This window comes from Brachionichthys hirsutus, chromosome 12, assembly GCF_040956055.1.
Source record: "Brachionichthys hirsutus isolate HB-005 chromosome 12, CSIRO-AGI_Bhir_v1, whole genome shotgun sequence".
Lineage (NCBI taxonomy): Eukaryota > Metazoa > Chordata > Actinopteri > Lophiiformes > Brachionichthyidae > Brachionichthys > Brachionichthys hirsutus.
The window spans coordinates 12363495-12384446 of NC_090908.1; the positions used below are offsets into that span (position 1 = coordinate 12363495).

At 49.3% G+C, this 20952-nt stretch overlaps 3 protein-coding genes across 3 annotated transcripts; all 3 read left to right on the forward strand.

The window, feature by feature from the left end:
- Positions 1 to 337: 337 nt before the first annotated feature.
- Positions 338 to 5819, forward strand: lss (lanosterol synthase (2,3-oxidosqualene-lanosterol cyclase)). Its single transcript, XM_068746396.1, has 22 exons — positions 338 to 351; positions 746 to 914; positions 1012 to 1150; positions 1250 to 1358; positions 1599 to 1720; positions 1910 to 2006; positions 2293 to 2428; positions 2596 to 2704; positions 2782 to 2900; positions 2983 to 3080; positions 3151 to 3178; positions 3264 to 3320; positions 3432 to 3503; positions 3633 to 3683; positions 3772 to 3921; positions 4231 to 4327; positions 4623 to 4728; positions 4867 to 4932; positions 5027 to 5107; positions 5205 to 5375; positions 5448 to 5526; positions 5609 to 5819. Exons 1-22 carry the CDS (start codon positions 338 to 340, stop codon positions 5744 to 5746), a joined length of 2208 nt encoding a protein of 735 aa, XP_068602497.1. The 3' UTR covers positions 5747 to 5819.
- Positions 5820 to 11195: 5376 nt separating this feature from the next.
- Positions 11196 to 12073, forward strand: LOC137902687 (holotricin-3-like). Its single transcript, XM_068746776.1, has 3 exons — positions 11196 to 11294; positions 11368 to 11762; positions 11851 to 12073. The coding sequence occupies exons 1-3, from the start codon at positions 11276 to 11278 to the stop codon at positions 11884 to 11886; spliced, it is 450 nt and encodes a 149-aa protein (XP_068602877.1). The 5' UTR covers positions 11196 to 11275; the 3' UTR covers positions 11887 to 12073.
- Positions 12074 to 13362: 1289 nt separating this feature from the next.
- hibch (3-hydroxyisobutyryl-CoA hydrolase) lies at positions 13363 to 19390 on the forward strand. Its single transcript, XM_068746256.1, has 14 exons — positions 13363 to 13442; positions 13732 to 13774; positions 14060 to 14191; positions 14347 to 14431; positions 14555 to 14635; positions 14713 to 14765; positions 16056 to 16134; positions 17657 to 17802; positions 17913 to 17999; positions 18074 to 18132; positions 18234 to 18315; positions 18468 to 18587; positions 18672 to 18705; positions 18806 to 19390. The coding sequence occupies exons 1-14, from the start codon at positions 13411 to 13413 to the stop codon at positions 18919 to 18921; spliced, it is 1149 nt and encodes a 382-aa protein (XP_068602357.1). The 5' UTR covers positions 13363 to 13410; the 3' UTR covers positions 18922 to 19390.
- Positions 19391 to 20952: the final 1562 nt, after the last annotated feature.

Genomic DNA, 20952 nt, shown 5'->3' on the forward strand with positions numbered 1-20952 from the left:
TATATATATTGATTCTTCAAAGAGTTATGAGTTCTCGCCCGCCTTGTGAGCACGTGTGTCGTGTTTTTGTGGGCGGAGCGCTCTGATTGGAGAATCTCCCCTCTGCCACCGCCCAACTGCATTTTGATTGGACAGCCAAAACTCGGCTCATGTCTCTCCATGTTGAGGCGCGTTCGGACGGATTCGCTCTGCCTCCTGGGAAATGTAGTGTAATTCATAGCTGGATTAATACAAGCAGGCGCAAAAAAGAACTACAATTCCCATGAATAAAGCAAATGGAGCAGATTCGATTAAATACACGGAAAGAAATTCAAGTCCGTTCGCGTCGTTCACAAACATGACTGAAGGAACGTGAGTATGTTGGCGAGTTACGAATGATCGGGTCAAAATAATGTATTATTTAAATAAAAATTACGCTAAAGGGATGTAAAGTTAACAAGGTTTGAATCAAAGAGTTAAAATATTTTAATATTGTTGTAGCAAATAAAACTTATGCAGCAGTTTCGTTACAAAACTCCTTTAACTTTTTTTTACTGTGAACTAAAAGTGATTTTAGGCTTGTTTCCATTATTTTCAAGTGTTTTTTTTATTTTATTTTATTTTGTCGTTCCGTTTACAATTAAGGCAATCGTAAATAAATCAAGTTACATGTTCCCGAGCATGTAGAATTAAATACTCCTCGTGTATGATCATGATCCGATCCGAACCTCACCGATCTGCCCTGAGATTGAGTTTGTACCTTTAGGCACCTGCGGCGGCGAGGTGGGCCCTGCAGGACGGACCCGGCCACGGACCTGACCCGCTGGAGGCTGAGTAACGTCGAGGGAAGGCAGACCTGGCGTTACGTGGAGGATCCGGACGCCCCGGGCAGAGAGCAGACGATGGTGGAGGCCCATTCTCTGGGCTTGGACACGGTGAGCTTTGAATATCTTATCGTGCTTCACTGAGGAATTCGTTTCAGTTTATGCTGCACTTTGGTTATGTTGTGCGTTTTTTGTTTTTACTATCAAGACCAGGTTCGTACCCGGATCGCCGGCCGTCCACACGGCTGCGGACGCTGCTCTGAAAGGAATGGACTTCTACAGCCGCCTCCAGGCTGAGGACGGCCACTGGGCTGGGGACTACGGCGGGCCTCTCTTCCTGCTTCCAGGTTAGGCCACACCCTCCTCCTTCCTGTCCGCATATCTGACGACTCTGGACGGAATGTTCGAGTTAAACTGCTGTGTGGCTGCGCTTTTCTCTCCTGCAGGTCTTCTGATCACATGTCACGTGGCTAAGATCCCATTGGCCGAGGCCTGGAAGAAAGAGATGGCGCGGTACCTGCGCTCCGTTCAGCTGCCGGATGGCGGCTGGGGTCTGTGAGTGTTCGCCTCTTTGTGACGCCTGTCGTGTCCTTTCCTATTTAAATATGTTTTTCTACATATTAATTTGCATCTATATTGATCAGTCCTATCTAACATTTATTCTAATATTTATTCACTTTTTTCGCTAGAACGGTCGCCATCTCTTATTTGCGCTGCCTCTGTTTGCAAAGCATTCTGGGATATCAGCTGTGATCTTGTTCCTGGCGTCTGAAATCCCTTTCTGTTCCTCTGCAGGCACGTCGAAGACAAGTCGACCGTCTTTGGAACGGCGCTGAATTACACCTCGCTGAGGATCCTGGGAGCGGAGCCCGACGATCCGGATGTGGTTCGAGCGAGGAACAACCTGCACAGCAAAGGTGGAGAGAAACGAAAAAGGGAGTCGGTTCGGTTTGCTGTTCGCGCGAGGCGGCGTCTAAGCTAACCGCACTGAACGCGCATTCGTCATTGATTTCCAATCGTCGTTCTGCACTGATGACGCGCAGAAAACAGAAGTACCGCCGTCCCAGGTGGGTTTTGCTCAAATGGTCTGTTTCTGTCTCGCCAAGGCGGCGCCGCGGGGATTCCCTCGTGGGGTAAATTCTGGTTGGCCATTTTGAATGTGTACAGCTGGGAGGGGATGAACACGCTGCTGCCGGAGATATGGTGAGTTCGTCCCGGATTTCAACCAACGTCAGGCCCTTGCGTCGCCGTCGCCGTGGCTTCGATGGTGGCGTCATACTTTAGGTCACCACTAGGCGGTGCCCTTTAGCCGCGGTGGGCGTTGCACATGCTGGAACGACGCTACCTGCTAACAGCTTTATCGGTGTGAGTCTTCCAGTCTGCGGGGTCTTCGTCGGGCAAACCTCCAGGAAGCTGTCGCCATGACAACGTGTCAAAGCGTCCTCTGAAGCGTTAAATCGTGTTTAATGCCCGCGGTGGTGTGTTCCAGGCTGTTCCCCGCCTGGACGCCGGCCCACCCCTCGACTCTCTGGTGTCACTGTCGACAGGTGTACCTCCCCATGAGCTACTGCTACGCCGTCCGGCTGGCTGCAGAGGAAGACTCCCTGGTGCTCGGCCTCAGACAGGTGCTGTCATCACGCCGCCTCAACAGGGGGCGCCGGAGTCGCTCGATCTCCTCTTTACGGACTCCTCGTTCCCTCTCCTCCTGAATCCGTGTGTCCCCGTGTCCTGCCGTCTGTTCAGGCGGAGCCTCCCGTTTACGCCGTTTCATTTTCCACGCGCTTCCTTTCAGGAGCTTTATGTCCAGGACTACGCCGCCATTAACTGGCCCGCCCAGAGGAACAACGTGGCGGCGTGCGACGTGCATACGCCTCACAGCGCACTGCTCAACGTCGCCTACGGTAAGCGCCGACCCCCCCCCCCCCGTGCACCATGACGACGCGCTCGCTTTGTGACGCCGACCCCCGTTGGCCTGCAGCGGTGTTGAACGTGTATGAAGCCCGCCACAGCGCCCCCCTGAGGAGAAGGGCCACCAAAGAACTGTACGAACACATCCAGGCCGACGACCGCTTCACTCGGTGCATCAGCATCGGACCGGTAGAGTTTACGTTTGGAGTAATCCTGTTTAAGCCCAGCTTGTAAAAGCATGAACTTTTTTGTTTTTCTTTCTTTATCTCAGATCTCTAAAACCATCAACATGCTGGTTCGCTGGTACGTCGACGGCCCCTCCTCCGCCGCCTTTCGGGAACACGTTTCCAGGATCCCGGACTACCTCTGGTCAGTCGGCAACTTGGCCTTCCTTCTCTGCTCGGTAAACGCGTCTGAAACGCCTGTTCTGATGTTCCAGGTTGGGCGTGGACGGCATGAAGATGCAGGTAGGAAGTCGCAGCCTGCTTCTTTTTTGGTCCGTCGACGTTTTACCGACGGAGCTGTCCCGTTGTTCTTCTGTGTGGCCTGTAGGGAACCAACGGATCTCAGCTGTGGGATACTTGTTTTGCCGTGCAGGCTTTTCTTGAGGTAAGAATCTTTTTTTTTTTTTAATAAATGTTGTCCAAAATACTTGTTTTGAAGATGTCGAGTACTTTTGGTGTAAAATATTCTAGTAAATAGTTTGTGGGCTGCTTTCAGGCAGGAGCCCTTGACGACCCCGGGCTGACGAAGTGCCTCACAGATGCCCATCGTTTTCTCACCGTCACGCAGGTACCAGCTGGAACAAAGCAGCTCCTGGCGTTGTGCGTATTTAAGCTCCGTGAAGGCGCACTAAAGAACAAAGGAGCGTAACATGAACTTCCTGAGACGTTAGCAGCTTTATCTTCCCGCTCTGCACAGATTCCTGAGAATCCACCCGAGTACCACAAATACTACAGACAGATGAGCAAAGTAAAGTCATTAAATTATATCTCGGGTCCCCTGAAACGTGCTAATGCTCTGTTTCATGCTAGCACCTCACGGCCCGTCTCTCCGCCAGGGAGGCTTCCCGTTCAGCACCCGGGACTGCGGTTGGATTGTGGCCGACTGTACGGCCGAGGGCCTCAAATCGGTGATGCTGCTGCAGGATCTCTGTCCCGCCATCGGTCGCCCCGTCGCCCCAGGGCGCCTCTACGACGCCGTCAACGTGGTGAGGCGGGAGGGAAGTCACTTCAGCCCTGAAATGCTAAACGCCATCGCCCTCAATTCTCAGCTGTCGTTTTTTTAAATCTTTTAGTAAGACATGAAGCCACAGCAGACCTTAGCTTAGCTTAGCTTAGCTTAGCTTACAGCAAAGACTGCAGCCACAGATGCAAACGGCTAGCGTGACCGTCCGAAGCGTGAGAACTCATTAAGGCTTATTTTAACGTGTTTCTCATTGCGTACGCGAAGCTAAGCTAATCGCGCGGCTCTTTGTTGAAGCCGATGCTGCGTCTCACGTTTCTCCTCCTTTTTTCAGCTCCTCAGCATGAGAAACCCCGACGGCGGGTTTGCCACGTACGAAACTAAAAGGGGAGGGAAACTCCTGGAGCTGCTCAACCCCTCCGAGGTGTTCGGTAGGTCTGCTGTCAGTCCTGAACCGGGGTCTCGTCGCAGCGGGAATATTTATTCTGAGTGCCGTTCCATTGATTTGCAGCGTTACTCATCACGGAGGAATCAGGAAGGGAAACGCGGCACTAAATATAAACGTGACATTTCCGTCTTGAACAAGAATTGGGTCGGGGGGGGCTTTCCCCTTTGCGCACCGGACATGTTGCAATGTTGTGGTCAGAGAGTCGGACTACAGAGTTTTCCCAGTTAAAACCAGGAAGTAGCCTGTTCTGTGTGCCTCTTCTCCTCACGCACACGCAGGTGACATCATGATTGATTACACCTATGTGGAGTGTACCTCAGCGGTGATGCAGGCCCTCAGACACTTCCAGAAGGCCCACCCCCGACACCGTGCAGAGGAGATCAGGTAAACGCCCCCCCAAACATGCCCACTTGTGTACATCTGCATATTTGTACTGTCTTAGCTTTAAGTACTCGGGGGGGGGGGGGGGGTATTATTGTATTTCCCCTGGTGTATTATTGTGTTTCTCCTTCTCTTTTTCAGATCCACTCTGAACGAAGGGCTGGACTTCTGCAGGAAGGTGCAGAGACGTGACGGCTCCTGGGAAGGGTGAGACCCGACTGGCGGTACCGGATCCCCTACCTCACGGGGGGAGGGGGGGGGGCGGGGTCGTGCATAACGTCCCCCTTCTGCTGATGCTCAGGTCCTGGGGTGTGTGCTTCACGTATGGAACGTGGTTCGGACTTGAGGCCTTCGCCTGCATGGGTCACGTCTACGAGGACGAGTGAGAGAGAGAGAGAGAGAGAGAGAGAGATTCTAAACCGGGTTTAACGTCGTTTTTAACCCGCATCTCGTCCGCCTTCATTCGACGTTCATTGCAGGGATGCGTGCGTCGAGGTGCGGCGGGCGTGCCGCTTCCTGCTGGACCACCAGATGTCAGACGGCGGCTGGGGGGAGGACTTTGAGTCGTGCGAGCAGCGGCGCTTCGTCCAGAGCGGCACGGCTCAGGTTCACAACACCTGCTGGGCTTTGTTAGGCCTGATGGCTGCCAGGTAGCGCGTCACGTGATCAGCCTCACTGTGTTTTCTTTATAATTGACCCTCTCCTCTTGTGGGCGGGGCCAGGCACCCTGACCGACAGGCCATTGAGAGAGGAGTTCGGCTGCTGCTTGACCGGCAGCTGCCCGACGGAGACTGGCCGCAGGTGTTTCTGTGCTTGCGTGACCTTTTTGTTCTTCGCTGAAATCAGGATCGGTTCGACTCTGAATTCTGTCTCCCTTCCCCAGGAGAACGTCGCGGGCGTGTTCAACAAAAGCTGCGCCATCAGCTACACCTGCTACAGAAACGTCTTCCCCATCTGGGCCCTCGGCCGCTTCTCGGGGCTTTATCCCGGCAGTCCGCTGGCTGGGAGGGTCAAGCTGTGACCTTGCGGAAGGTCGCCGGGATGAAGGGGCAACGCAACGTCTTGGAAAACACTTGAGCTCTTCGCCGGTTGCGAAACGCATTTCATTCCTAATAAGACTTTCTATGTTGACATTCCAGGATGAGCAACTCCTTAAAACTGTGTTGGGAGGATTGGCAGTGCGGAATTAAAAGGAATGTTACTCCTTTATAAACTTCTGTCTTCAGTGAGTGTCCTTCGCGTTGGTTCGTGCATGTTTCCAGTTTCCAGTACAGTTTTCCTTTTGCGCTGTAAATGTACGGATCTGGAATGCCGATTGGATCTGGAGGGGTCTTGCGTCATTAATCCTACTGACAGTCTGACCTCAAATGACCTCCCAGGTGAAGCTGACGGTTGCTGTTTTGATTTCCGATCCGGTCGGGTGTCTATCCGATCGGATGCCGTTGTGCAACGGCGTAACTCACTGAACTTTTCATGGTGACTTCCCGTGAAACGCTCCGAATAAATCCGCCGACATCACATGACGGTTTAACCTTTACCTCCTACTGCCAAAAAACAGCTGTTTGTCAGCGGGGTGCGTATCATAGCAACGGCGTGCTGGCTCCGAAGACAGACGAGAGGAGTTCGCCTCTCGTCTGTCGCCCTTCGGGGGTGGAACGGGCCAACGTTCTTCGCCTCTGCTCGTCCAAACGGACCCATCTTGTCAGTCCGTCCGTCATTGCGTAGCGTGTAATTACTGTAAAAGAGGCGGGGCTCCCTGCCAGCCGTGCGCTGATTTATGGCTCGGAGACACAAAAGATGTTTTACAAGCTCTTTTTGTGTTGCTTTCAAACACACCTGAGGGCGCGGCGGTTTGGAATCTTTTGGGATGCCCCGTCCATCCATCCATCATCGTTATCGATCTGCTGCTGTCACCGTCATGGAAAACGGCCTGTAAAAGCAAGCGCTCAGTTGTGTAGTCGAGCTGATGTTATCAGACGATGCAACGGCGTGCGAAGGATTCAAAGGCAAAACTATGCAGCTGGTTGAGCCGCTGCAAAGACCCGAGCAGGATTAGAACGCTTGTTTTGATTGAACTTTTCCACTGGTTTAGCTCGATGTCACCCTAGACCTAGAGGTCACCCTCGATGTCACCCCAGAGGTCACCCCAGAGGTCACTCTCGACATTGATGCTACTAAATTCTTGCAGATCCGCAGCATGCTATTGATAAATGAATTTGAATTGAAATGTTGTTGTCTGTTGACGGACGTCCGTGTGAGGAGGTGTTGTGGGGGGACCCCCCGGGGGTGGGGGGTGAGGTGTGGGAGCGACAGGGTTGTGGTTCGGTTCAAACCTTGATTGTATCTGAATTGAGGCGTGGTTTCTCTCTGTGTAAAAGCTGTCAGCTAACAGCTGACGGCTTTGTGGCTCAGCCCTCCAGCTCTCGGTAAGTTCACTGGTAGATATTGATCGATTTATTGGTATATATATATATATATTAAGCATGAAATATTTGTGTCCTGGGTCTAAGTATTGATGGATGATCTGATCTTCTGTTTAGCACTTCCTGATTGCTAATATTGAATAAAGTATTTCCTCCCAGTCGTATTTCAGATATTTTTTCTGCCCATTATACAACTTTAGATTTGAAAACTGCTGAAATCTGCATTTTAACTACTAAAGAAAGTTCTTTCGTTTCAGGGTTGAGATCTGATCTGTGATTCTGAAATGTTCCGCACTAAGAGAGGTAAATTCTTTTGGGATGTCGCATCGTGTTCACCGTGTATTTCAGCCTTGCTTGCTTTTAGTCCAACTTTCATCATATTTCAAGGAGCAAAAGTGAAAATTGATGAGCACCTCCTCTTTTGTCTGACCAGAAAACAAGCTCTCTGACTATTATGGTCTGCCAATGCCTGGACATGACCCTAAAGGCCCTTCCCAACCCTGTCCTCCCGAGCCCTGTGGTCCACCTGTAGCCCCCTCACATGGAGGTTACAGAGTCCACAGTTATGGACTAGGGCCTTCATGCTTAAGTGCTCCTGGGTCTCGCCATGGACACGGTCATGGTTCTGAGCAGAGACACGGAAGCAGACACGGACACGGACACGGTCATGGACACGGACATGGAGGCAAACGCAGAAAAAGACACAGGCGTGGCCACAGGCATGTTAGATGTCACAAAAGGGGAAAGGAATCTCACGGGGTAAGATTCAATAGAAATGAAGCATAAAAGGCCGGCGCCGTCTGATGTAATAGGCCAACTGACAACAAATGAGATGTCTTGTTTTTCTTCCTGCAGTCCTCCAGCAGCTCCTGCAGCAGCGACTCCGACTAGAACAAGACGAGGCCGAGACTCCCGGACGGGGACGGGGACGGGGACGGGGTCACGTGGCTTCATCTATCCAAATTACACAAGAATCCCACACGAACCTTTAGGAGCTCTTTGTGACGCTAAAACATTCTTATCCTTTGTCTAAAACATGCCAACTTTTAAGCTGATATTTCAGTCATTGCGCTTGATGGAAGACTTTTCAATAAATGAGTGGTTTTGAATGCACTGGAATTATTTGAGACATTTAATCTGTGAAGGATGGACCGGTCGGTGGTGGGTGGGGGTGTCATTCCTCATACCACCATCAGGGGGTATCACAGCGACGCCTGCTTTGGGCTCCGCCCCTGGTGTCAGCTACTGGGCCATTTCCAGCTGAGGTGTGGTTTCTGAATGTTTAAAAGAAGAGTCTGTTCCCGCTGCTGTCTGTGAATCGACCCACCAGGACCCAGAAAGTTCACAGGTAAACATGAAGTCTTTTTTTTGTCCCGCTGCTTCCTTTGTTAGTCGTTGTCTCGTCTTTCTTTCTGCACTATTTAGAATTTTAGTTTTCACAACTGCTTGAACTTGCATCTTAAATTGTAAAGAAATGTTACAATTAAGTTGCTTCTTTCATTTCAGGGTTTTGGATCTGCCCAGTGATTCTGAAATGTCCTGCAACAACAGAAGTAAATTACTTACTTGATGTTACCATTGTGAAAATCCTTTGCTGTCGGGGGGGGTTTAAACTTTCATCGCATTTTACCGAGCAAAACATTGACGTGTGTAATGAAATTACTTTTATTTTTTTTAACCAGGGAACCAGTCTCCCTCTGGCTACTATGGTCAGGCTGCAGGGTACCCTCAATGCCCTCCCCAGCCCTGTGGCCCACCTGCAGCCCCACCTTATGAAGGTTGTGAAAGTTGTGGACACGGTCATGATCCACATGGACATGGGCACGGACATGGTCATAGTCCGCAAAGACATGGACATGGTCATGGACATGGTCATAGTCCGCCCAGACACGGTCATGGACATGGTCACAGTCTGCACAGACATGGACATGGTCATGGACATGGTCATAGTCCGCAAAGACATGGACATGGTCATGGACATGGTCATAGTCCACACAGACATGGACACGGTCACAGCCCTCCCGGACATGGACATGGACATGGACATGGACATGGACACGGGTGTGGTTGGCGACGCAGACGAAGGCATGGGCGTGGCCACAAGCATTCCAAGTGTCACAAGAAGGGGAAAGACTGTCACGGGGTAAGACAATGCCGAAAGAATTCAGACAAACATGATGCATAAAAGGTTTGTGGAATGTAAATAACGAAAAGAGATAAGAGGAGATCTCTGCTGATTGTGTCTGTTTGGTCCGGCCTTGTTTGACGAGATGTCGTGTTCTTCTTTTCATTCGTGTCCACCTCGCCTGCAGTCCTCCAGCAGCTCCTGCAGCAGTGACTCTGACTAGACCAAGGCTCCTTCGAGGGACCAGGACCAGGAACCTACAGAGGAATTACACAACATTTTAAGTCTAAAGTGTCTTTATACTCGGTCGAGAACGTGTGTAAAGATTATCCTAATCAAATACTAATCAATAAAAGAGCGTTAACGGAGATGGCTCAGACTCTTCCGCCTTTTCTTTGAGTGTCTTATCATCCGTTACGGAAGGTTTGGGCGGTCAGGGTGTGTTTCGTTCTGCCTTGATGTCATTCCTCGGTCCGCCAGCAGATGGCGTGGTAGTGACACATTTCTTTCCGCTCTTCATGACGTCACTGGACTGTTTCCATCTGAGGTGGTTTCTAACTGTTTGAGTTATAATAAACACAAAAGCATCAACTATTGGACTGATGGACAGCAGATGAAGATGATTGATCCATTTTTATAATTCACAAACCTTAAAAGTTAAATGGTGTATTTGAATTAAAGCATGTATATTTCTATAATTGTTAAACCTCATTCAGAGTGTGACTCCCTGGAGATAAACTACATAACACAAGTCATCCCTGCCGCCGGGACTTTTTATTCTGGTTGTCATCTGACCAGGTATCGGTGTGTATTTATGTAATCTCTATTTACCCAGGGAGTGTTGAGTTCAGACCTTTGTTCGCCTGTTTATCGCTTATAAACGCCACGCCTGCAGCTCCTCGCCACATGCAGTCACATGTTCAGGCATTCTGTTCTTATAATGCACGTCCCGGATGGGCGACGTGTGCTGGTCCTGTCCCATGCACTGGATTCCTTTAACTCTTTATTCCTGACTGGGACAAAATGTTTGCATGTCCTGCTACAAAAGCTACAAACGGTTCAAAAAGGTTGAAGGAGTTAAATATAAATTCCTAAAAAACATTGTCCTTCATCTGGACATCAAGGTGTTTACCTGAGATAGAGCGATAGACGTTGATCCATACCCGGAAAACAGAATGCTGTAAAAAATAATAATCAGTTACCGAGACATAATTTTGAAATTCACCACACGACAGTTACTGTGGCAAGTTTTTTTTATTGTTTCTTTGTTTTTCATGAATACTTCAGATTATATTTGAGATGTTGCAGATTACATTGTTTTATTGTTTTTGTTGTTGTTTTTGTTTTTTAAAAACTGGATCATTCATTTGTGATGGAAAAACCAGAAGAGACACACTTAACTTTTATGAATTAAAAAATAATAATTGTAAAATTTGGGCTCTGACATTCAAAAATATGTCAAATAAATATTTTTAAAAAACCAAAATAATGCCTTCTTAAGATTAATTTTATTTGTATTTATCAACTTTTTGAAAGAAAAAAATATAATTTTGATTTAGGATATTATTGCACAGATGAATGATACAAGTTAAAATGTTCATGATGTTTTCTTAAATACTGATTTAAATGATCAGAATTTTCACCTCTCTGAATTGTTAAAATTAAATGTTTCTGAACGTGTGATAACAATTTAAACCAGATTTACTAAGTGAATTATAAACTTCCAGATATTTGTATGTGGGTGGGTGTCTCCATATCTGACACACTCGTATTGACTGTCGGTTAATCGTTATACACGCACACGCCTGGTCACAAATCAAAAACTATTATGATGTCATAACAGGAAGTTCTGCCCCCATAAGATGGAGTGGGCTGCCCATAAAAAGGATCAGTGGGTGGCGGCTGATTCTGTGGATCGGCTCTCCGGGACGCAGTAAGTCCGTCTCTGCTGCTCTTCTTTTCAAGCGTTCTTTCTCTTTGCAGTTTCATCCGAGGTTTCAAAATGTACGGACACAACCAAGGTAAAGAACGCACCGGCTGAATGTTCGTGTTCTTTCAGCTGGCGGGTGTTAATGCTTCTCTTTTTATTTCTAGGATACCCTCCTGGTTACCCGAACCAGCCCCAGCAGATGCCGGGGGGTTACCCCCAGTGTCCTCCAGGCTCCGTCCCACCCCAGCCTTACCCTCCACAAGGAGGCCACCCTGGACACGGACCCGGACAGGGACACGGGCAGTGCCATGGGCAGGGTCAAGGGCAGTGCCACGGGCAGGGTCAAGGGCAATGCCACGGGCAGGGTCAAGGGCAGTGCCATGGGCAGGGTCAAGGGCAGTGCCATGGACAGGGACACGGGCAGTGCCACGGACAGGGACACGGTCACGGCCATGAACACGGGCACCACGGACACGGACACGGGCACGGGCACGGGCACAAGCACAAGCACGGTCACAAGCACGGCGGATGTCACAAGAAAGGGAAGAAATGTCACGGGGTGAGGTTTAAAAGCTTTGTCCATCGTGGAACAAAAGGTGAACTTCGTGTTCTCTTATTGACTTCCTGTTTGTCTTCCCTTCCTGCAGTCGTCCAGCAGCTCCTGCAGCAGCGACTCCGACTAGACGGAGACAAGTTCCAACCTGGAAACCTTCACCTGCTGATATGATCATCAGTATTTTATCATCTGAATGTTCCTTCACATGAAATCCTAAAGAGAATATTGCAGCATTTCATTGGGCTGGTGTTCAGTAAGGAGCACCCACAGTTGCATTTGTGAGACAGCTTTATTTTCATGCTAATAAATTAGAATACGACATCTGGCTGTTTCATTTCCTGGTGTGTCTTGAGAAAATGCACTCATTTATTGCCTGGGTAACCAAAGTACTCTTTATTTGCCCAGGGAAGGGTGACCTCGAACATTTGCCCCACCAGCCACACCCGCTAATTGCCTGAGCAGTAACCTAATCTGATTTTGTTAGCCTGTGTAATCGTATACATGCTGCACATGTTGATATCCAGCCTCTTACATAAGAAACCAGCTTCTATTTCTTATTCTGAGTACTTGTAGTCAGTTGCGTATTATTTAATAGGAATTTCACATCAGTAAAGAATCAACATTTTGGCCAGTGTTAAACTTATATACCAAATATGGAAATGTTTAAGTCCCTTTTTTTCATATTTGACAGCAATATAATAAGATCAGACTTTACTGCCCCCCAGAGAGGAAACTCAGCTACTGCAGCAAAGTAATGTTTAGAAGTACAGATAAAACAGAGGAAAAATACACAAATACAAAAACTGTATTCTCCACAATGAGGACATTTTCCATTAGTTAGTTAAACCACAGCACACACACACGCAACACGTGTCGGATCTTGTGCCTCATATCACGTGGACGTGCAGCAAAATCAGGAGTTCCGCCCTGAGTCCTGCTTTGACATTTATCACTAATCTATAACATCGCCCTGTGGCTAAAAGATTAAAGTGGATAAAATGGGTCAATAATAAATGTGTTCATCATGAGGCAGGTCATGGGACCTGTTACTGAGCTGCTTTTGAGGTTCCCCTGAGACCTTGGAGTCTGTTTTCACTTTTCTCTGTATGCCTCATGATCACATTAAAAAAGATTTTCTTCTAAGCTCTTAGATGTGATTTTCAGCCTATTTGGGGTCACTCAGAAATTGCTCAACTTTTACGTGGAGAACTTTTTTTTTGCGTGTAGACAGACTGCTGCCAATACAAGATTTAAAAATCACATCATTTATAGGGAAGTACAAAAAGTACATATGTGTATATTAGTGATATATTTAACACTTATAATATTGTATGGAATTTAAGATATAAGGTAAAATGCAGTATTATAGATATCGAAATTAATCTTTTAGAGAATATAAAATGTTATATAAGCAACATTTATAAAGAATGTATAAATATATAACTTTAAATTAACGCGTTCCAGTCATTGACACAAGAATGAGAGTCCCGGCTCCCAACAGCAGGGGGCGGTGTGGCAGGAACGAAGCGCGACCAGGATCACTCCACCCACCATGACGTCACCGTAGCGACCAATCATATCCAGCTCGGAGCCTCTTTCAGGAAGTAAACGCAGGAACTCGGGAGTAAACAAAGAAAGCTCCGCCTGAAACATGGCTCTAACCGTTTTGACATCTGTTTCCAGGTTTGTGGAGACCGACGGGGCTTCAGCGAACCTTTAAGCGCACAATTAAAGTCTAGTTTCGGGTTTATTGCGCTGAAAAGTCCGAGTTTAAGGCCATTCTGTAACCGGATGTAATGAAGTTCGGCGTTATGACTCCAGCTACACCGAACGTAACTTTTACATTGCAGCTAATTCGAACCTTGCTGAACCCAATAGTTCGATTCGTGACGTAAATATTTGCGTATCAAATGAAAGGTTTTCTGTCCCTCTATATTTAATCGTGATGGTTCTTTCTGTGCTTTAACGTCAGATTGAGATCCTCCTTCAGGCTGCAGCGAATCCAGAGCCACATGGTGAGAAGCCTATTAATATAAAGAATAATAAAAACAGGAATCTGGAGATTTATCCAGAGACGTTTGCCTGCAATATATCCATCCGGGGGTGGGTTGCTAGGACAACGGCTCCAGCAAAGGACTCCAAACTTCCCTTTCCCACATTAACCAGCACATTAAGTGTTCCTGTAAGCTTGTATGTGTGATAAAGCCCAGGTAAGGCTTTAACAATCCTTCACTGGAATTTATGCATGAATTTGTGACGGTGTGTGTGTGTGTGTGTGTGTGTGTGTGTGTTTCGATCAGATGTCAAGTCAGGTGGAACCGGAGGTTCTTCTGCAGAACGTGGGCAACGCAGGCGTGATCACCATAAATCGGCCCAAAGTCCTGAATGCCCTCAACCTGACCATGATCAGACAGATCTACCCTCAGCTCCAGGTGCGTGGACAGCTTGCGTCAGGCAGCTGAGAGGAGAGTCACTTCCTGCAGAAACAGAAACCGGTTCCTCACTTCATCAAAGGGCAACGTTATCAAAGGGATGAGGCCAACCTTCTGTGAGTTATTTCTAAAGTTGCTGCGTTTTGTGGTTCTAGAATTGGGAAAATGACAAAGAGACTGACATTGTGATCATCAAAGGAGCGGGTGGGAAAGCCTTCTGTGCAGGCGGAGACATCCGAGGTGAGCAGCCAGCCCAGGCCCGAGCCGCTTCCAGGTGTTGGGAGAGAGTTGAACAATGAGAATCGTGCATCTTGTTGTTGTTGAAGCTGAAACGTGTTGCTTCTTGTTTTTCTTTCCTCCCAGCCGTCACAGAAGCAGGAAAAGTCGGAGACTCTCTTTCGGAAGACTTTTACCGTGAGGAATACATCCTCAATAACGCCATCGGTATTTATCGTTTTTTAATCAGTTTGCATATTTAAATTACGTTTTCTCCCTTTGTTAATTTTAAATTATCATTCCAGGGAAATGCAGGAAACCATATATCGCGCTTATTGATGGAATAACAATGGGAGGGGTGAGTGCACCGAATTTAAATGTATTGAGATTAATTTTATATTTTTTCTGAATATTATGGTGCGTTCAAGAACATAATTTTCATCTTATTTTCGGTTTTGAGTGAAAAGTGCAGCCCTTTCTTTGGTGTGTAATCCTCAAACCTTCCTGTAGGTGTCAGTATTTAACTCGCTGCCGCTGTTACCTGCTGCCAGTGGCGAGGTGGCCTCTGATTGGATGTTTGCAGAGCTGCACGTTCAGAACCTCGGTTCTCTGGGAGACGGCGCTCGTGTTTTCACATTCCCACGTCTCCAGAGCCGTCACGGCGGCCATTTTGAAAGTGAGCGATGTGGAAAGTAGCGGCACTCTGTGTTTGTGGCTGCTAGCCGTCACTCGCTAGCAGGAAGTCTCCTGCACGAGCTCAAAGTGGCACTAATGTTCCCCACAAAGCCCAACGTTTACGAGAGTGAGGTCACCTGAAGGCATCGCGCCCGCTCTCTTTAAATCCTGCGTCGGGATGAGGCCTTCATGGAACCCTCCCAGTGTAAACCTCTCCAGCAGAATTGTAAATTCTGTTTTCGCGGCCCGTAAACACGCTCGTCTGCTCGCTGTTGCACGTTTCCTTTTGTTTACACGTGTTCTTTTACGGTGCGCGGCCGTCCCACGCCGGCGCCGGACGGCGTTCCTCGACTTATATGGTGAAACCCGAACCGTCAGGGCGGCTGTTTCTTTTATCGTTTTGCTTCGTTTAACAGAGAAATGTAAAGAATGCGAAAATAGTACCTTTTATTTAAAACCATAAAAACCTTAAATAAATGAACGAACTGCAGGAGATTGATTACCGGGTGCACGATCAATCTCTTGAGGCTCTCGCTTCATGAATTGATCACTTCGGTCCAATCGTCCTGCGGCGTAACGTAAAATCCATCCTCTCGTCTCCTGATTGGATTGAAACGTGATCAATGAACTGATTATCAATAAGAAAATGTTGTCTTCTGTCACCCGAAAAACAAAAACCTGGCATCGGAGTTTTAATGCTCTTCATCGCGGCCAAACCTTTCGGTGTGTCGACATTGTTTTATGCAAGTCGAGGATGACGTTTCCATGGTAACCTAATAACCTGAATGAAATGTCCTCTGTCTTATCGGCCCCCTCGTCTGTCCTGATCTGGGGTCAGCCTGGTTTACTTTTCTCCCTCCATTCAGCCTGGGCCCCTCTGTCCTCCTCGTCCTCCTCGTCCTCTTCGTCCTCCTCGTCCTCTTCGTCCTCCTCCTCCTCCTCATTGATTCCTCTCCGTTTCCTTCACCTGCAGGGCGTCGGTCTGTCGGTTCACGGACGCTTCCGAGTCGCCACTGAGAAGACGCTGTTTGCCATGCCGGAGACCGCCATTGGTGAGACAGTCCAGATGCACTGGTTCTTGAGGGGGGGGTCATCAATGGATCAATAACCAATAAATGGTTTAGGGTTAAGGTCCCGACATGATTCCATCAACGTTCAACCACAAACAGTTTGTTCTGGAGCTTTTCACAAAGAAACCAGAACAGAGTGTATTTTTAGATTCTCCATTAATCCCACAGGAATGTTCTTCCTCTGCGTTTGAGCCCCGACACAGCCCCCCCGGGGGGGGGGTTCAGTAGCCTGTATATATTTGTGGCTCAGCTGCAGCGATTAGTTCACCCGACCCTTTTAGGAGGAGAAACGAGATCCGAGATCATTTTTATTCTAATAAAGTTTCATCTCAAACGGGAGAATAAAAACGTGACAACAAGTTGCAAACCAGCAGCCTTAATCACACGACCTGATCGCGACCCTGGAGGCGGTTTCCTGTCGCTGCGCTAAGCTGCAGCTCGCTCTTAAGCTAATTGATTCAGTGGACAGATGCCCCCCCCCGCCGAGGCGCTGAGGAGATTAGTAGCAAACATCTAACCTCTGACGAATCACGGCTCACGCTGCGGCCTGAAGAAGCTTGTTGGTTTAACGCTCGACAGATTTGGAATTGTACAAAAGTGTCGCTGAATATTTGCAGCCGCGCGGCTCAGCCGGTGTCTCGTCGCCATTAGATGCTCGTTTGATCTCGACCTCGCCGCCTCGCAGAACCTCCGGGGTGGCGTCTACTAATCAATAACTCAGCTCGAGCTCGGCTTTGCCGCAGGGTGAAAGATAATTTCATCAGCGGTGAGCGAGGGAGAGAGAGGCTTGAGGTTCCTGATCATTCGGTCAATCGCTGGGGCAGATTGGATCAAAGGCGAGGAAGAGGAGCAGGAAATGGGCGCCTGAAAACTGTCTGTGTGGCGGGACGGGTACGGCGAGCTAGTGATTCAGCTTCTGACGTCGTGCTATGCTACCTGGCTACAAGATGCTAGCCCCCCCCCCCCCTCCAGTGGCGGGATTAACAGATTAAACGTGGCCCCCGCTAGCGTCCTTAGCAACAATAATCTGCGGTATTTATGATGTTACATTTTCAGCCTTCATTCGGGTCAGCCCGTCTAATCCGCCTCTGTCCCCTTCAGCCCCTCCCCCATTCAGCCCCTCCCCCTCCTCGCTCTGACCAATGGAATCCTTTGGAAAAAGTTTAAATTGCTGAAAGTCGCATTTTAATGCTGCAGAGATTATCGTCCTAATCTGAAATCTGAAATCCTCCTCGATCGTTTGTTTTTGTTCCCGTTTGATCCTCGTCGTAATTTACCGATACTAGAATAGATTCATCCAGTGCTCAATCAAAGGACGATGAGTCGGCGGGTTTTCAATCATGCGTGGATTCTTTTCTACCGTTTCTGATGCATCCTGGACTTCGTCCACCAGAGAGCGCTTCTACGTGTTTATTTAAATGTGGGCGTCGCCCTCTGCATCTTCATCGTGTTGTTTTCCGACGCTTCCTCCTCATGGCGCCCGGCGTCTGTCTTCTGTCGACAGGGCTCTTCCCCGACGTGGGAGGCGGCTACTTTCTGCCGAGGCTCAGGGGGAAGTTGGGACTTTTTCTGGCGTTGACGGGCTTCCGTCTCAAAGGACGCGACGTTCAGAGGGCGGGCGTGGCCACTCACTTTGTGGAGTCTAAAAAGGTACGGCGTCAGAGGGCGGCGGCTTGATTCGGGTGCCGCCCTCGGCTCCCCGGGGGGGGGACAGGATGGACGTTAAAATGAAGAAGTTCTTGCTTCTTCCACGCCGACAGATCCCGGAGCTGCAGCAGGAGCTGGTGGAGCTGAAGTCTCCGTCGGCTGAGGACGTCTCCAGGGTGCTGCGGTCCTACCAGAACCTGGTGAGTCCTCAAACGAGCAAAGGGGCGGGCCCACGTGTCCCGTTCCCGCTCTGACGCCAGGTCTGTGTCCACAGAGCAGCCTGGATTCTGAGAAGCCTTTCGTCCTGGAGACCCACCTGGCGGACATCGACAGGTAGGCTGATGGGAACGCCGGCGGCGTCGGGCTTCGGGTGCACGCTTTGGATCACGAAGAACATGGCGTCTCATGAGGAGCATTTCTTTGTGTCCCTGCAGGCTCTTCAGCTCCAGCAGCATGGAGGGCATCGTCCAGAACCTGAAGGCGGACGGCTCGGCGTTCGCCAACAAACAAGCCGAGGTCGGTCCGTCGTGTTGTTAGAAATATATAGGAACCGTTTCGAGGTCTGGTCCACCGGTTTGCTCTCCGTTCCCTGTGACCCTCCCCCCCCCCCACTGGACCACCGTTTAGTTCTTGCCGGGTCGTTTTCAAGCTTTGTGTCTCTTCTTCAGATTCTGTCCAGGATGTCTCCCACGTCCATGAAAATGACCTTCAGGCAGCTGCGGGACGGCGCCGCTCTGAGCCTGCAGGAGGCGCTGGTGGTGGAATATCGGCTGAGTCAGGCCTGCATGGTAACACCATCTTCCTCTTCGTCTTCCTCTTCCTCTTCCGATCAGAGCTGCCTGGCTCATTGTCTCGTTTCTGTTGTCTTGCAGAGAGGCTGCGACTTCTACGAAGGCGTGAGAGCCCGTGAGTCTTTAATTTATTCATGAAGGCTCCGCCCGGCGTCCTCTAATCGATCGGGGATCAATAACGGTCAACTCCCTTTGTTTCCGCTGCGTTTCCTCAGTGCTGGTTGACAAGGACCAGAGTCCGAAGTGGAGCCCGTCCAGCCTGGAGGAGGTGACAGAGGAGATGGTGGAGCGGTGCTTCTCCTCGCTGGGGGAGAAAGACCTGACTCTGTGAATCTGTCAGCCTTCGTCCCCCCCCCGTCCCCCCGCAGAGGAAGACGAAGGTCACGTACTTGATAGTTTGACTCCACACTGTTGACGTTTCCTGAAACAGCCGGGCTGCTCCTCTCCAGACGAGGAAGAGGAGCTGCTAACAGCCAGACGTCGAGAGTAGCAACGCGGCGAGAAGCTAACGGCGTCACGTCGGAATGTCCAACGTAAACGGAAAGCCTCGCCTGGTGTAAATACAGCAGGCGAGGGACGGGGGGGGGACATGACCTCACCACCGGCGCTCCGGTACATTTCCCCGTGGGATGATGGATCGCCGTTATCCGCTGCAACTGGAGACGGATAATGCTCCGTCCATTCCTGCTAATGAGCTTTACAGCGGCATCCATCTTTGCCGTTTTTAACCGCCTCCCTGATGTCCGTGCTTCTACATGTTGTTGTGTTCTGCCTGAAATAAATCTGCGGCGTGCGTTTTAAACCGCCTCCGGCGCCTTGAAATGACCGTTTCTGCGCTCCTCCGAGAACAAACGCGCTTTCGGCGGGAGGGATCGAATCGCCTCCGCAAATCGAGCAACAAAGAGCGGCCGCTCGCTCGTGAAACGTTGGTCCTCCCTATGAAGGGACTTTTTATGTCCTTGTAAAACAATCAGCGTCTACAAAGTCAACGGTTTAATGGGACGTCTGTTTTCCCTCCGGTTAATCCACCTTCAGAGGCTTGGCAGGAAGACCTCCCACGCCCCGTTCCCCGTTTGTCCTTTGAGTCGCTGAACTTCTGCCCCTTCCGCGTGCTCGGCCTCCAGCAGGATGCTCGTATCCTGCTGCCACGTTTGTCTTAGCTTTGTCAACACAGGGAAGCAACCGCGTAAATATACGATCTATAAAAACCCGGCTGTCATAAAACTCCCCGACAGAGACGGAGTCCACAGTCTAGGTGTCCTTCCATAAACGAATCTGTGTTTCAGTCAGGAAAGGGATCGAGTTCTTGCCATGGAAATGCGAATGTTTGGGTTTAAAAAAAAAACATCTTTAGACGCGAATGGCACTCAAAGGGTTAAAATCGACGTGTAAAATAAGAGTCATCCTCCGGCAGGCGAGCTTATAAGACAAGGTGCACCTTTTAATGGCATGAACCGATCCAGCGCCAAACAGTCCCGATCACAGATCAATATGGCTTATCAGCTTATCGGCTGAAGTGTTCCTGCTGTCGCCGGCTCCATAATGACGTTTTATTTCATTCACGCGACGTCATCATCGCTAAATAGCATCACGGCGGTTTGGGCGGTCGGTGCTCTTCGGTTAGCCTAGCTCGCTAGCTGTGACATCGCGTTGATTTCCTGAAGTTCCTGCACTGAAACTGGCCCCGCCTCCATCCGGCGGACACACCCGTACAATAGAAATACCAGTCGCACCAGTATAAAACGATTCATTCGTTAAAGGAACGCTTCACCCGGAAAGGACAGTTCGGGCGCCGCCTCCTCGCCATCGTGCTAGACGGGCTAAACGGCTCCTCCTGCGCAACTGGAGCAGATGGGGACTCGTTTAGAGTTCGTAGGAGCAGATGGGGACTCGTTTAGAGTTTGTAGGAGCAGATGGGGACTCGTTTAGAGTTCGTAGGAGCAGATGGGGACTCGTTTAGAGTTCGTAGGGCGTAACCGGAGTCTTAAGACGTGACACTCTTTATTAAAATAGAATCTTCACTGTGCCAAAAAAAAAACAACAACAAACAAAAAACTTGCCGTGCTGCGACCCCTGAATTTTCTGTCGTCCTGACAACCGAGCAAACGAATCAATTAGAAAGGGCGCCATTATCTTGGCTGACATCGTGCTAGCTTTAGTGCATGCTAACACTAATGTGTTAGCTTAGCTCTGGCGGTGGCGCTTGTCGCTAGCAGCAACGGCTCCAGCTAGCAGGGAAAAGCATTTAGGTACGCGGAGATCGCCGACGCTTTCCTGCTAACGCTTTTAGCTTCAAGGCCACGGTGAAGAGTTTCATCTCAGGAAAGGATTTTAATAACATCTGATCAAATCAATTATGGAT

What these genes read in the sequence shown, in the direction of transcription:
- lss (XM_068746396.1), top strand. An exon ending in TGGACGGCATGAAGATGCAG is followed by an intron (nt 3,179 to 3,263) that starts GTAGGAAGTCGC and finishes TGTGGCCTGTAG; the next exon opens with GGAACCAACGGATCTCAGCT. An exon ending in CACCGTGCAGAGGAGATCAG is followed by an intron (nt 4,729 to 4,866) that starts GTAAACGCCCCC and finishes TCTCTTTTTCAG; the next exon opens with ATCCACTCTGAACGAAGGGC.
- LOC137902687 (XM_068746776.1), top strand. An exon ending in AAGGGAAGAAATGTCACGGG is followed by an intron (nt 11,763 to 11,850) that starts GTGAGGTTTAAA and finishes CCCTTCCTGCAG; the next exon opens with TCGTCCAGCAGCTCCTGCAG.
- hibch (XM_068746256.1), top strand. Translation starts at nt 13,411, where the DNA reads ATGGCTCTAACCGTTTTGACATCTGTTTCCAG. An exon ending in AGATCTACCCTCAGCTCCAG is followed by an intron (nt 14,192 to 14,346) that starts GTGCGTGGACAG and finishes TTGTGGTTCTAG; the next exon opens with AATTGGGAAAATGACAAAGA. An exon ending in GGCTGAGTCAGGCCTGCATG is followed by an intron (nt 18,588 to 18,671) that starts GTAACACCATCT and finishes GTTGTCTTGCAG; the next exon opens with AGAGGCTGCGACTTCTACGA.